General features: G+C 38.4%; 1 protein-coding gene across 2 annotated transcripts; it reads right to left on the bottom strand.

The window, feature by feature from the left end:
• Positions 1-380: 380 nt before the first annotated feature.
• LOC112246726 (LIM/homeobox protein Lhx8-like) lies at positions 381-13,817 on the bottom strand. Of its 2 annotated transcripts, XM_024415235.1 has the most exons (9): positions 13,601-13,817; positions 12,098-12,176; positions 11,602-11,748; positions 11,292-11,413; positions 10,862-11,082; positions 3,306-3,409; positions 2,917-3,012; positions 2,133-2,322; positions 381-820 (listed from the first exon to the last, which is right to left on the bottom strand). In XM_024415235.1, the coding sequence occupies exons 2-9, from the start codon at positions 12,098-12,100 to the stop codon at positions 741-743; spliced, it is 963 nt and encodes a 320-aa protein (XP_024271003.1). In that variant the 5' UTR covers positions 12,101-12,176; positions 13,601-13,817; the 3' UTR covers positions 381-740. The 2 variants fall into 2 exon arrangements, with proteins under 2 accessions (XP_024271003.1, XP_024271002.1); XM_024415234.1 differs by lacking the exon at positions 12,098-12,176.
• Between the last annotated feature and the right edge of the window lie 624 nt (positions 13,818-14,441).

The raw sequence follows: 14,441 nt of genomic DNA, 5'->3' as shown, positions 1-14,441 counted from the left end.
TCTCTTCTGGATTGGGAATAGCGAAAATACATCATAGACGAGTGTCTTAATCTCATTGAAAATTAGAAACGGTTGGTGAGATAAAATGTGCAAGATAATGTTTATGTAGCAATAATAAATAGGAAATCTATTTTCTTAATTTCTCCAGTACCGAAAGCAGAACCGATAACGTCGGGCATTATCGATACTATGCTCTTTCATAATTTAGCCCCGGGGCCCGTTTAATACCGAGTTAGGTACCCATCCCTATTAATAACCTCATTACTGGCTACAATATAGATATTAATACTCACTTAAAAATGTATTGATTACATTGACTGAACCCGTTTGAACTTTTTGCATACATGGTTGTTGATGTGAGTAGAAAACAGTCACAGTTATTATTTTTTAAATAATTTTGTCAATATTTATTTTCTTAACCACATACAATAAATAAATACAACAACAATAGTTAAAGTACTGATGTACAAAGAATTCATAATTTAAAGATGTAACTTCACAATGGCTTGTCAAAGGCAGTCAAGTTTCCCACCTTAGATCTAAGACCAGCATCAAACTGTTACACGTGCAATTAAGAACACAAAGGCCCCGTACACACTCGGATTGTTTAAGTGTGCAAGGGGTCAGAGAAACACACACATCCACAAGATAACAATATGGACCTTAGTTTAACTTAGTAATGTTGCAATTAATTAAACCTGCTAAACTGAGGACATTGTGTGTGTGTGTGCGTGTGTGGCTCAGGCGTGTGTCACAGGCTGGGAGGTCATGGTGTGGAGGGACAGCAGGGGCTGGAATAGCTTAGACTGAGGAGAGTGCACTGTAGAGAAGGAGACAGAGAGATCAGAAAGATAGTTGATTAGATAAGACTAGTAACCAGGGCTTTGCCATGGCATACATCCCTGACAGTAGAGAGAGAGAGAGGGGGGATTAGAATGAAATGCTCAAATAATAACATTATAATAATGTTATAGGACACTACACATGGGTTCTGGTCTTATAGGACACACAGGGCTCTGGTCTTATAGGAAACACAGGGCTCTGGTCTTATAGGACACACAGGGCTCTGGTCTTATAGGACACACAGGGCTCTGGTCTTATAGGACACTACACAGTGCTCTGGTCTTATAGGACACACAGGGCTCTGGTCTTATAGGACACACAGGGCTCTGGTCTTATAGGACACACAGGGCTCTGGTCTTATAGGACACACAGGGCTCTGGTCTTATAGGACACTACACAGGGCTTATAGGACACTACACAGGGCTCTGGTCTTATAGGACACTACAGGGCTCTGGTCTTATAGGACACACATGGCTCTGGTCTTATAGGACACACAGGGCTCTGGTCTTATAGGACACACAGGGCTCTGGTCTTAGGACACTACACAGGGTTTTTGTCTTATAGGACACTACACAGGGCTCTGGTCTTATAGGACACTACACAGGGCACTGGTCTTATAGGACACTACACAAGGCTCTGGTCTTATAGGACACTACAAAGGGCTCTGGTCTTATAGGAAAAACATGGCTCTAGTCTTATAGGAAACACAGGGCTCTGGTCTTATAGGAAACTACACAGGGCTTTGTTCTTATAGAGCATTACCTAAGGCTCTGCCCCCAACCCTCCTTAAGCACCACCTTCATCCAATCTTGATGTGTCCAAATAACCAGTGAGGAAAAACCAAAGCACTGGAGCTACTGTTGCTCATTAGTCATTGCATCCCACAGTCTTTTGACATACGTTACAATACCATTTTTGTTACTCAGTCTGTCCACAAGAGATGGCTGTTCCTAACTCTGAACCAGGGGTAGGCAATTTAGATTCAGCCGTGGGATGATTTTTAGTCGGAGCGGACGGTTGGGGGGGGTTGGATCATAATTACAATCATTTGTAAACTGCAAATTGACCACAGCTAAGTGATTGTCTTTTTTGAGCCCCTCCCGCCCAGTGGGCCGTCTTACTGGTGTGTACTGTCTCTATATGTCTCTGGTACAGCCTCTGTGTGTCCCAAATGGCTCCCTATTTACTTTACAGTGCACTGCTTTTGACCAGGGCCCATAGCCCCTAAAGGTAGTGCACTATAAAGGGAATAGGGTGCCATTTGGGATGCATCCTTTCTATCCACTTACCATCTATGTAGTAGTGCAGAGCATTGAGCATGGATCCCTCTGGGGTGCTGTAGGCTGTGTACTGCCGCTCTTCTGGGGCTGGGGTGGGCTGGGAGTGGCAGCCGGGCTGCAGGGAGGACAACGGCGTGGCTGAGGAGTGGTTGGGGCTCACATGCTTCTTATGGCGTGCTCTGCAGTTCTGGAACCAAACCTGGATAGGATGTAGAAAGTGCCATGTTTTTAGTACCAGCATTCAATAGTGACACACTTAATTGATGTGTGTTTATTAAAGAGCCAATCAGATTCAAACAGCAACGAAGTGGTCACCTAATAACTCGTTTTGGTGAGCAGATGTACCAATCCCAGACTGCTGTTTTAGAGGAAATGTCAGAAAACCAAGTGGGTGTTTTTACAGTTTTTTTTTCTTTTCAATTCTTTTCAACACAACAAATCCTTAAAAAGTTTACACATGTACTGTAGAAATGCAGTCATATCCTATCCTGTTTGTGAGGCATGCGTTGACTAAAACTGTGTATGAATATCTAACCCAGGGATGGGTAACTGATGGGGGTTGGGGCCTCAGTGGTTCTCGGGTCTGCTTACCCATGTAAGCAAAAATGTTTTGCTCCTCTTGACATCAGAAAGAGAAAATTGAAGTTTGAGAGTTAATTTCCTGCAATTCTACACATTTTGCCATGGGGGCGTAAAGAAAATGTTGCAGTTTTAAAGACAAGTTTGCTGCAATTCTACACATTACATCAACAACAAAACAACGGGTCGCCAAAAAGACCATCTCTGATCTAACCTGTATGACTCTCCTACTCAGGCCTGTCTGCTCTGCCAGCTTCTGCAGGGTCTGGGCATTCGGGTTGTTGTCCTGGGCAAACTGGGCCTGCATCACCTGGAGGAGTCATAAAGTCACTGAGCTCAATCATATGTCAATCACATGAGGTCAGACATATGTTAATCACTTGCCCTGAACCCCTTGGCTGGGAACAGTCAGACATAATTGACAAGGCTTGGTGACATCTGCAGGGGCTGGATTTAAACTCCCAGGAAGGATTAAAAAATGAACAAACCTGTGGCATTAATTAATATTGAACCAAATTATGAACCTTGGTATTCAGCTTTATCGCAATGCTATTGACCTGGGGATGGTCTCCCAGGTACGTTTGGTGGATTATTGATACTCACCTGTAATTGGTCAGCGGTGAAGCTGGTGCGTGCTCTCTTCGACGGCCTGGGCTGATTCACTTGCTGTTCTGTTGGTATCGTCCCCTCTAGGTTCATACCACTTTCTGAAATGAGATGATTGCTCTTCTTAATTAATGAGCTCATAATCATGCTACTCGACATGCAAGCCGTAGACATCCGTAGACATCACACTAGGCACAGGCGTCAATTCACGTTGGTTCAACATAATTTCACTGAAATGACGTGGAAACAACATTGATTCAAGCAGTGTGTGCCCAGTGGGATTATTATGACATTTATGTGCATTGAATGGCTTCTCATCTGTGAAATGGGAAGTTACTTTTGTTCCATATCAAAGACAATAGGCTGTATTCTTTTGTATCAATTTACATAATTTAATTATTATCAAATGTCAAGGGGCTTTGTCTAAAGGTTTATGCACTTTACAGTATAGTAAAAGTATTCATAGTGCCTTCAGAAAGTATAAACACCCCTTGACTTTAACACATTTTGTTGTGTTACTGTCTTGAATTTAAAATGGATTAAATGTAGATGTTTTGTCACTGGCCTACACACAATACCCCATAATGTCAAAGTGGAATTATGTGTTTTTATTATTATTATTATTTATTATTGTTCAACCACAAAGACCAGGGAGATTTTCCAATGCCACGCAAAGAAGGGCACCTATAGGTAGAAAGCAAACATTTAATATGCATTTTAGTTATTAATTACAGTTTGGATGGGTTACCAATACACCCAGTCAATACAAAGATACAAGCGTCCTTCCTCACTCATTAGCCGGAGAGGAAGGAAACTGCTCATGGACGTCAGCATGAAACCAATGGTGACTTTAAAACAGTTACAGAGTTTAATGGCTGTGATGGGAGAAAACTGAGGATGGATCAACAACATTGTAGTTACTCCACAAAACTAACTGAGGATGGATCAACAACATTGTAGTTACTCCACAATACTAATTTAATTGACAGAGGGAAAAGAAGGAAGCCAGTATACAGTAGAATAAAAATATTCCAAAACATGTATTCTGTTTGCAACAAGACCCTAAAGTAATACTGAAATACCCAAAACATTTTGATGTGCTCAGATGACCGTTGTTAGCATGTTTTAACCACTCCTATAAGAATGGTAGATTAACAGATACACAACAAGGTCTGATTTCATTATTACTGAAACAGGCCCTTACAGTGTTGTGATGCAAATATTATATTCAAATGCATAGCATTAAAAAGGTATTGTCGGATATTATTCATCCTAATCAGACAGGTTTTTATATGGACGATAGATTGGCGATAATATACGACAAGTACTGGAAACAATAGAACATTATGAAAAATCTGGGAAACCAGGCCTGGTATTCATAGCTGACTTGCCTGGACTATTTCAATTTTGGAGAATCTCTTATAAAATGGGTTAAAGTTATGTATAGTAACCCTGGGTGTAAAATACTAAATAATGAATACATCTCAGAAAGTATTAAACTGTCAAGAGGAGTAAAACAAGGTTGTCCACTATCGGCAGATTTACAGTGCATTCGGAAAGAATTCAGACCCCTTGACTTTTTCACATTTTGTTACGTTACAGCCTTATTCTTTTTTTAAATGTCCTCATAAATCTACAACCATCACACCATAATGCGAAGCAAAAACAGGCTTTTAGAAATGTTTGCAAATGTGTTACAAATTAAAAACTGAAATATTACATTATCATAACTATTCTGAATTTTTACTCAGTACTTTGTTGAAGCACCTTTGGCAGCGATTACAGCCTCAAGTCTATTTGGGTATGATGCTACAAGTTTGGCAAACCTGTATTTGGGGAGCTTCTCCCATACTTCTCTGCAGATCCTCTCAAGCTCTGTCAGGTTGGATGGGGAGCGTCGCTGCACAGCTATTGTCAGGTCTCTCGATCCTAACTAGTCACCCAGTCCCTGCTGCTGAAAAACATCCCTACAGCATGATGCAGCCACCACCATGTTTCACCATAGTGATGGTGCCAGGTTTCCTCCAGACGTGACGCTTGGCATTCAGGCCAAAGAGTTTAATCTTGGTTTCATCAGACCAGAGAATCTTGTTTCTCATGGTCTGAAAGTCCTTTAGGTGCCTTTTGGCAAACTCCAAGCGGAATGTCATGTGCCTTTTACTGAGGAGTGGCTTTCATCTGGCCACTCTGCCAACAGGCCTGATTAGTGGAGTGCTTCCTTCTGGAAGGTTCTCCCATCTCCACAGAGGAACTCTGGAGCTCTGTCAGAGTGACCATCGGGTTCTTGGTCACCTCGCTGAACAAGGCCCCTCCCCCCCGATTGCTCAGTTTGGCTGGGCAGCCAGCTCTAGGAAGACTCTTGGTGGTTCCAAACTTCTTCATTTTAAGAATGATGGAGGCCACTGTGTTCTTGGGGACCTTCAATGCTGGTGACATTTTTTGGTACCCTTCCCCAGATCTGTGCCTCGACACAATCCTGTCTAGGAGCTCTACGGACAATTCCTTCGACCTCATGGCTTGGTTTTTGCTCTGACATGCACTGTCACCTGTGGTATCTTATATAGACTGGTGTGTGCCTTTCCAAATCATGTCCAATCAATTGAATTGACCACAGGTGGACTCCAAGTTGTAGAAACATCTCAAGGATGAGCAATGGAAACAGGATGCACCTGAGTTCAATGTTGAGTTTAATAGCAAAGGGTCTGAATACTTATGTACTTACTGTTTTCACTTTGTCATTATGGGGCATTGTGTGTAGATTGATGATATTTATTTAATCCATTTTAGAATAAGGCTGTAATGTCACAAAATGTGGAAAAAGTGTAGGGGTCTGAATACTTTCCGAATGCACTGTATTTATTATTGCCATCTAAATGTTAGCTGTTAAAATCAGATCCAACAATAATATCAAGGGGCTAGAAATCCAGGGATTAAAAACAAAGGTGTCATTGGACGCTGATGATTCATGTTTTCTTTAAATCCACAATTTGGATCCTTCCACAGCCTCATAGAGGATCTAGATCCTTTTTCTAACCTCTGGATTACAACCACATTATGATAAATGTACACCCTTTCTATTAACGTTACAACCACATTATGATAAATGTACAACCTTTATTACGATCCCTCCACAGCCTCATAGAGGATCTAGATCCTTTTTCTAACCTCTGGATTACAACCACATTATGATAAATGTACAACCTTTATTACGTGTTGGATCCCTCCACAGCCTCATAGAGGATCTAGATCCTTTTTCTAACCTCTGGATTACAACCACATTATGATAAATGTACAACCTTTTATTACATGTTGGATCCCTCCACAGCCTCATTGAGGATCTAGATCCTTTTTCTAACCTCTGGATTACAACCACATTATGATAAATGTACAACCTTTATTACGTGTTGGATCCTTCCACAGCCTCATAGAGGATCTAGATCCTTTTTCTAACCTCTGGATTACAACCACATTATGATAAATGTACACCCTTTATTACGTGTTGGATCCCTCCACAGCCTCATAGAGGATCTAGATCCTTTTTCTAACCTCTGGATTACAACCACATTATGATAAATGTACAACCTTTATTACGTGTTGGATCACTACAAAATTCAACTTTTACATTACTGTGTAGTTGACAAATAAAATGGTCTGACGATGATGTAGACATACTCGGTATTCATGTCCCAAAATAAATACATCTCACTACCATGGAAAGAAAAATAGTCTGTTTGTGGAAAAATCACCCTGATTAACTCTTTAGTCATATCCCAGTTTACCTATTTGCATATGGCCTAGTAGCTTGTTTTTTAAATTATATAAGCAAAAAATATGGCAAGCCTGACAAAATTAAATGTGCATATTTATATCATCTATGTGAATTGGGAGGGCAGAAATTATTAAATATTAAAGTACCTCCGAATTAAGTCTTTAGTGATACACAGGTTGTCCTTATAAAAACAAGTATAGTCTTTGAAATTGATATCATAAATATGACTGGTGGAGTTGTCACACATTCAGCTAACAAAAACATATGGAAATGTCTGCTCTACCCAAAATTACAACCAACTAATTGCAGCATTACCGCAAAAATGGAAGAGGCAAGTGGAATGGGGGAAAAGTATTGAATTTGTCAGCTGTGCCATATAGATTGAATGGCACATGGTACATGTGCACATGGCATGGCACATGGTTTAGGAACTGATACACAAAATGACGCCGGATTCAAAATGTATAATTTTTCAATAGTAAATATTATACAAAATTCTTGCAACCAATAGAATGTCATATGGTTCTATCACTGCTGGGTGATACAACCATCCCAGCTCTGCATATTTTGCTGCGAAGAGACAGATCATATGTCATTTGTATTGGTACTGTCCATATTTATAGAAGCTTGTTTTTGGTTGCAGGTTCAGGAATGGCTGAAGAATGGCACCATTTATTTGGAGCTAACTCTGTAAATAGCACTGCTGGGTGATTTGAAAAGTCATAGTCAATCAATTACTAATATAATAATACTTTTAGCAAAAAAATGTTATCTTTAATTTACAATCTGTAGAAACTATGACAATAGAAAGGTTCAGAACTTTTGTGAAACATCACAGCACAGTTGAAAAATAAATTGCAAATAGAAATCAAAACTGGATGGTGTAGAGATGAATGGGAGGGGTTGAAGGTAGCTCAAGGGTGGAACTTAAAACAAGATGTCTTAATGTCAAATTTTCTGTATCTGTAAAATATATATAACTTCAGAACTTTTGTGAAACAGCATAGTTAAAAATATATGGCAAATAGGTAGGGGTAGGGTTAGAGGAAAATAATAAAGGAAAATATATATATTTTTTAACATACAGTTGAAGTCAGGTGTTTACATACACTTAGGTTGGAGTCATTAAACTAGTTTTTCAACCACTCCACAAATTTCTTGTTAACAAACTATAGTTTTGGCAAGTCAGTTAGGACATTTACTTGTGTATGACACAAGTCATTTTTCCAACAATTGTTTACAGACAGATTATTTCACTTATAACTCAGTGTATCACAAATCCAGTGGGTCAGAAGTTTACATACACTAAATTGATTGTGCCTTTAAACAGCTTGGAAAATTCCAGAAAATTATGTCATGGCTTTAGAAGCTTCTGATAGGCTAATTGACATCATTTGAGTCAATTGGAGGTGTATGTGAATGTATTTCAAGGGCCTACCTTCAAACTCAGGGCCTTTTTGCTTGACATCATGGGAAAATCTAAAATAAATCAGCAAAGACTTCAGAAAAAAAAGTCTGGTTCATCCCTGGGAGCAATATCCAAACGCCTGAAGGTACCACGTTCATCTGTACAAACTATAGTGCGGAAGTATAAACTCCATGGGACCACGCAACCATCATGCCGTTCAGGAAGGAGACACGTTCTGTCTCCTAGAGATGAATGTACTTTGGTCTGAAAAATGCAAATCAATCCCAGAACAACAGCAAAGGACCTTGTGAAGATGCTGGAGGAAACAGGTACAAAAGTGTCTATATCCACAGTAAAAAAAAAGTCCTATATCGACATAGCCTGAAAGGCCGCTCAGCAAGGAAGAAGCCACTGCTCCAAAATTGCCATAAAAAAGCCAGACGACAGTTTGCAAATGCACATGGGGACAAAGATCATAGTTTTTGGAGAAATGTCCTCTGGTCTGATGAAACAAAAATAGAACTGTTTGGCCATAATGACCATTGTTATGTTTGGAGGAAAAGGGGGAGGCTTGCAAGCCGAAGAACACCATCCCAACCGTGAAGCACGGGGGTGGCAGCATCATGTTGTGGGGGTGCATTGCTGCAGGAGGGATTGGTGCACTTCACAAAATAGATGGCATCATGAGGGTGGAAAATTATGTGGATATATTAAAGCAACATCTCAAGACATCAGTTAGGAAGTTAAAGCTTGGTCGCAAATGGGTCTTCCAAATGGACAATGACCTCAAGCATACTTCCAAAGTTGTGGCAAAATGGCTTAAGGACAACAAAGTCAAGGTATTGGAGTGGCCATCACAAAGCCCTGACCTCAAACCTATAGAAAATTTGTAGGCAGAACTGAAAAAGCCTGTGCGAGCAATGAGGCCTACAAACCTGACTCGGTTACACCAGCTCTGTCAGGAGGAATGGGCCAAATTTCACCCAACTTATTGAGGGAAGCTTGTGGAAGGCTACCCTAAACGTTTGACCAAATTTATTTACTTATCTATTTTTCACCTAATACCTTTTTTTTAACTTAAAAACTGCACTGTTGGTTAGAGGCTGTAATTAAAACCTGTTATTACTCCCCCCCCCCCATTCAGCTGAAACGGTGGCGAGGGGAATTCAAAAATATTCTTTAGAAATATTTAACTTTCACACATTAAGCATTTCACTGTAAGGTCTACTCCTTTTGTATTCGGCGCACGTGACAAATAAACTTTGATTTGATTCAATATACAGTGGGAACAAAAATCTCTAATTTGGACTCCAGACCAAAGGACAAATTTCCACCTGTCTCATGTCTATTGCTCGTGTTTCTTGGCCCAAGCAAGTCTCTTCTTATTATTGGTGTCCTTTAGTTGTGGTTTATTTACAGCCATTCGACCATGAAGGCCTGATTCTTGCAGTCTCCTCTGAACAGTTGATGTTTAGATGTGTCTGTTATGTGAACTTTGAAGGTTGGTAACTCTAACGAACTTATCCTCTGCAGCAGAGGTAACTCTGGGTCTTCCATTCCTGTGGCGGTCCTCATGAGAGCCAGTTTCATCATAGCACTTGATGGTTTTTGCGACTGCACTTGAAGATAGTTCTTGAAATGTTCCGTATTGACTGATATTCATGTAATGATTGAAATGCATTCCAGGTGACTACCTCATAAAGCTGGTTGAGAGAATGGCAATAGTGTGCAAAGCTGTCATCAAGGGAAAGAGTGGTTATTTGAAGAATCTCAAATATAAAATATATTTATATTTGTTTAACACTTTTTGGTTACTACATGATTCCTAATGTGTTATTTCATAGTTTTAATGTCCTCACTATTATTTTACAGTGTAGAAATAGTAAAAATAAAGAAAAATCCTTGAATGAGTAGGTGTTCTTAAACTTTGGACAGGTAGTGTATGTAAATAAGATATTTCTTTATTTAATTTTCACTAAATTTGCAAACACTATGTTTTCACTTTGTCATTATGATGTATTATGTTCAGATGGGTGAGAAAAAACATATATTCAATCCATTTTGAATTCAGGCTGTAACACAACAACATGTGGAATAAGTCAAGGGGTATGAATACTTTGCATTGATTTGATTGATTAATTCAGGAACAGGTGCAAATATTATACATTTAAGAAACACCTTCAACAATATCTATTGTGTTACTTATTTAGGCTCCACTTGACCTATGTTGATAATAAATCATAATTCGTTTAGGTTTTTAATTTATCAATATTGCTGCAGATTATGATGAGTTTATAGATTTATTGTCTATCATCATTCACCTCCCTATATCAGCAGAAGTTGTGAATTTGTGTCACTCCACTGCAAAATGCTCACCTTTCTCCAGGGCACATTTCAGGTTGTCCAGCATACAGTGGTAATGTACACGACACAGCACCTTCTCCGCCACCAGGGCAAACTCTTCCCCCGTGGACAACTGCCTCTTACAGGAGAAACAGGCGAAACACGCCAGGTGGTATACGTTGCCCTTCGCCCGGCGGACCCAGTCGGTAGAGTATATATTTCGGCCGCAGCATGCGCACCATGTTCCATACCTTCTGCAATAAATACAGGTTTTAAAAATCAGGTAAATAACTGGCCTGTTGGTTAGATGGCGGTTGAATATTGGAATTACGTGTTACAAATAAATATTATACAGGATAAATACTGAAGGATGTGCACATGTAGGCTATATACATAAATGGCAAAAATGTAATTTAAAAATCACTTTTGATTTGATTTAATATGCAAAAACAATCTGAAATACCTAAAGTAGTCCAATTTGCAGAAGACCTCTTTGTCTTTGATGTAACAACTTGTATGACTGCCAAGCGATGTTTGACACATGCTACAGGAGAGACAACGCACATGCCAGCACAAGTCGTTAACCTGTGAAAAAAACATGATCATGAAATAACATAATAATATTCGGACATTATTTAGTAGTAATGCAAACGCAAAAACAGTAGAGTTTAGTTAGTCTACTAAAATCGTATACAAAAAGCACAAGATATGCACGAAATGAGCACCCCAACGAAATTTGAAATGTTGCGACAAGATGAAACCACATATTTTACCTTCAGCAAGTATTTATCCACAATTTCCTCACTGCAACTTGCACAAACAGTTCTACCCAACAGAGGCGGATATACCATCTCTCGCAGCGACGGGGAGGATGAGCCGAGGGAGCATACATCTTCATCCAATACTTCAACTGGTGTTCCCTGAATAGAACAATATACCGCGGTTAGGATGCATGTGTGCCGAATTCTTTAGCCTTTATAGCCTACATGTGCGCAACGAAAACTTTGGCGCACATTACGCATGTGCCAATGTAGTTGCGCGGAAATGAGACATCTCAGGTTATCCGGTTCATTCCAATTAAAACCTTTTAGCAAAAGGCCTATTTTAGAGTTGTTGACAGGCACATGCGGTTAAAACAAAACAAACAAATCTCTCCATATAATGTAAAAACAATTATCTCATGTGAGTAGCCTTAATGGTGAATTTCTAAGAAATATTATATTTGGTTAGTTTTCTAATTATTCATTGGATTATATTATGAAATGTTACCATTCATTTCTCTCCTGCCCTCACTGCACCTGCTGATAACCTCTGCGTCGCTTCTGCAATCTTCACATATGACGACAAGCTATACATGGCATGGGAGGAACAGGGGTTTTTGGTCTGTCAAACTTACACTCAGCCGCTTCAGAAACCTTCAAAGCTATATCCCATAACTACCAACCTCTTTACCTTTTACCATGACAACCCCAGCGATTACCAAAATGACATTTAAAAAGGGATGTATTGTCATTAGTTACAAAAACAGGCGACACTTGAGGTAATAGTTATCCAATGTGCAGTATGCTCTTGATATTTGCATTTGGGGCTTCTGAACTGCTAAGCACAATGGTTGACTCCCTAACATAAATTTCGCATGTCAATCAAAACAAGCATGTCAATCAGAACACAAACGTTTGCCCAGGGCAAGCTAAAGGTGAAGAGGTCTATTAACTATTTGAGTCTTAATTGCTGAATATTTAGGAAGTGAAAATACTGACTTTGCTGCTATATAAGTCTGACAATATAATATTGATAGGCATAATTGGTAAAGTAACTTCAAGCAATTCAAATTCAACCCCTTTTGTCAAAATTGTGCGCCCTTTTTTCATAATAAACCTATAGGTATATGTGTTTCATAATAAACCTATATCTATAGATGTTTCATAATAAACCTATAGGTATATGTGTTTCATAATAAACCTATATCTATAGATGTTTCATAATAAACCTATAGGTATATGTGTTTCATAATAAACCTATATCTATAGATGTTTCATAATAAACCTATAGGTATATGTGTTTCATAATAAACCTATATCTATAGATGTTTCATAATAAACCTATAGGTATATGTGTTTCATAATAAACCTATATCTATAGATGTTTCATAATAAACCTATAGGTATATGTGTTTCATAATAAACCTATATCTATAGATGTTTCATAATAAACCTATAGGTATATGTGTTTCATAATAAACCTATATCTATAGATGTTTCATAATAAACCTATAGCTATATGTGTTTCATAATAAACCTATAGGTATATGTGTTTCGTAATAAACCTATAAACCTAATAAACCTGTTTTTTAATAATCCTACAGCTATATTTTTTTTTAAAAACCCTACAGCTATATAGGTTTCCTAATAAACCTATAGCTATATATGTTTCATAATAACCCTACAGCTATATAGGTTTCCTAATAAACCTATATCTGTTTCATAATAAACCTATAGCTATATATGTTTCCTAATAAACCTATAGCTATATATGTTTCATAATAACCCTACAGCTATATAGGTTTCCTAATAAACCTATATCTGTTTCCAAATAAACCTATAGCTAAATATGTTTAATAATAAACGTACAGCTATATACGTTTAATAATAAATCTATAGTTTTGCAAGCTGCCCTGAAATGATGGCACAATTCTTGTTCGGGGGAAAGCAGAATAATCTTTGACACACTTCATCTCTCTTTGAAGTAGACCTATAAAAAAGTGGAACTTACCCCATTTTTAGACATCAACATAGATCCGTTTTCATTCTCGTCAACAACATTGTAACATTCCAGTTTATTTTCACTTTTCCAGTGCATCTCAATTATGACTGTGAGTAAATGCGAAAAGCAACCTCAAATAGTAACTTCTTGACAGTTGAAAACGCTCAATGGCCTATCCCTTTTAAGAGATGTTTAACGAGTGTGATAAGATATTTCCTTTTGTCTCCAACTCCTAGTTACTTCTGGCTGTAGGCTATATACCGAACCAGAAGATTTCGTTTTCTTGAGTGCGGAACATAATTCGTTTTTTCCTGTGTGCTTTGGGCGCTCCTCCCTGATATATTCACCTATAGTTATAGGCCTGTAATTGTTTTTGAGTATTTAATATTTGTAAAGGAATTTAAATGTTTCTTTAAATTAAATCCCTTTTGATTAAAAAAAATAAATGGGAAATGGCACAGAACATTTTGACCATAAGTGCAGGCCAGTCAATAGGCGTATTTGATTTTATAGCACGGGAATTTGACAATACAACATTTATTCAAATTAAGATGACTATATTTTGCCATTGGTAATGATAGGCTGGCTATGTAGTATCTAAATATAATATTTTTTTTACTAAAAAGACGCACCAAAATATCACCTTTTGTTCGAGCCTGTATTTCATGTTTTTAACAAATGTTTCGTGTCAAAATCTCACAAGATATTGGAATAGTAATTCTGCACAAAGCTTGCTAGGATTGACGAAGGGTTTTTCGTATAGTCAATTGTCATTCTACAATCAAATTCTGCATATACAGTGGGGCAAAAAAGTATTTAGTCTGCCACCAATTGTGCAAGTTCTCCCACT

This window comes from Oncorhynchus tshawytscha, linkage group LG06 (assembly GCF_018296145.1).
Source record: "Oncorhynchus tshawytscha isolate Ot180627B linkage group LG06, Otsh_v2.0, whole genome shotgun sequence".
Lineage (NCBI taxonomy): Eukaryota > Metazoa > Chordata > Actinopteri > Salmoniformes > Salmonidae > Oncorhynchus > Oncorhynchus tshawytscha.
Note: the sequence above shows the minus strand (reverse complement) of the source record. Positions and strands in the feature narration are given on the sequence as shown.

Coding starts and splice junctions, on each gene's coding strand:
- LOC112246726 (XM_024415234.1), bottom strand. CDS start 13,687: ATGCACTGGAAAAGTGAAAATAAACTGGAATGTTACAATGTTGTTGAC. Junction 11,414..11,601: donor TGGATAAATACTTGCTGAAG/GTAAAATATGTG, acceptor TTTTTTTCACAG/GTTAACGACTTGTGCTGGCA. Junction 2,323..2,916: donor TGAGTAGGAGAGTCATACAG/GTTAGATCAGAG, acceptor CATCCTATCCAG/GTTTGGTTCCAGAACTGCAG.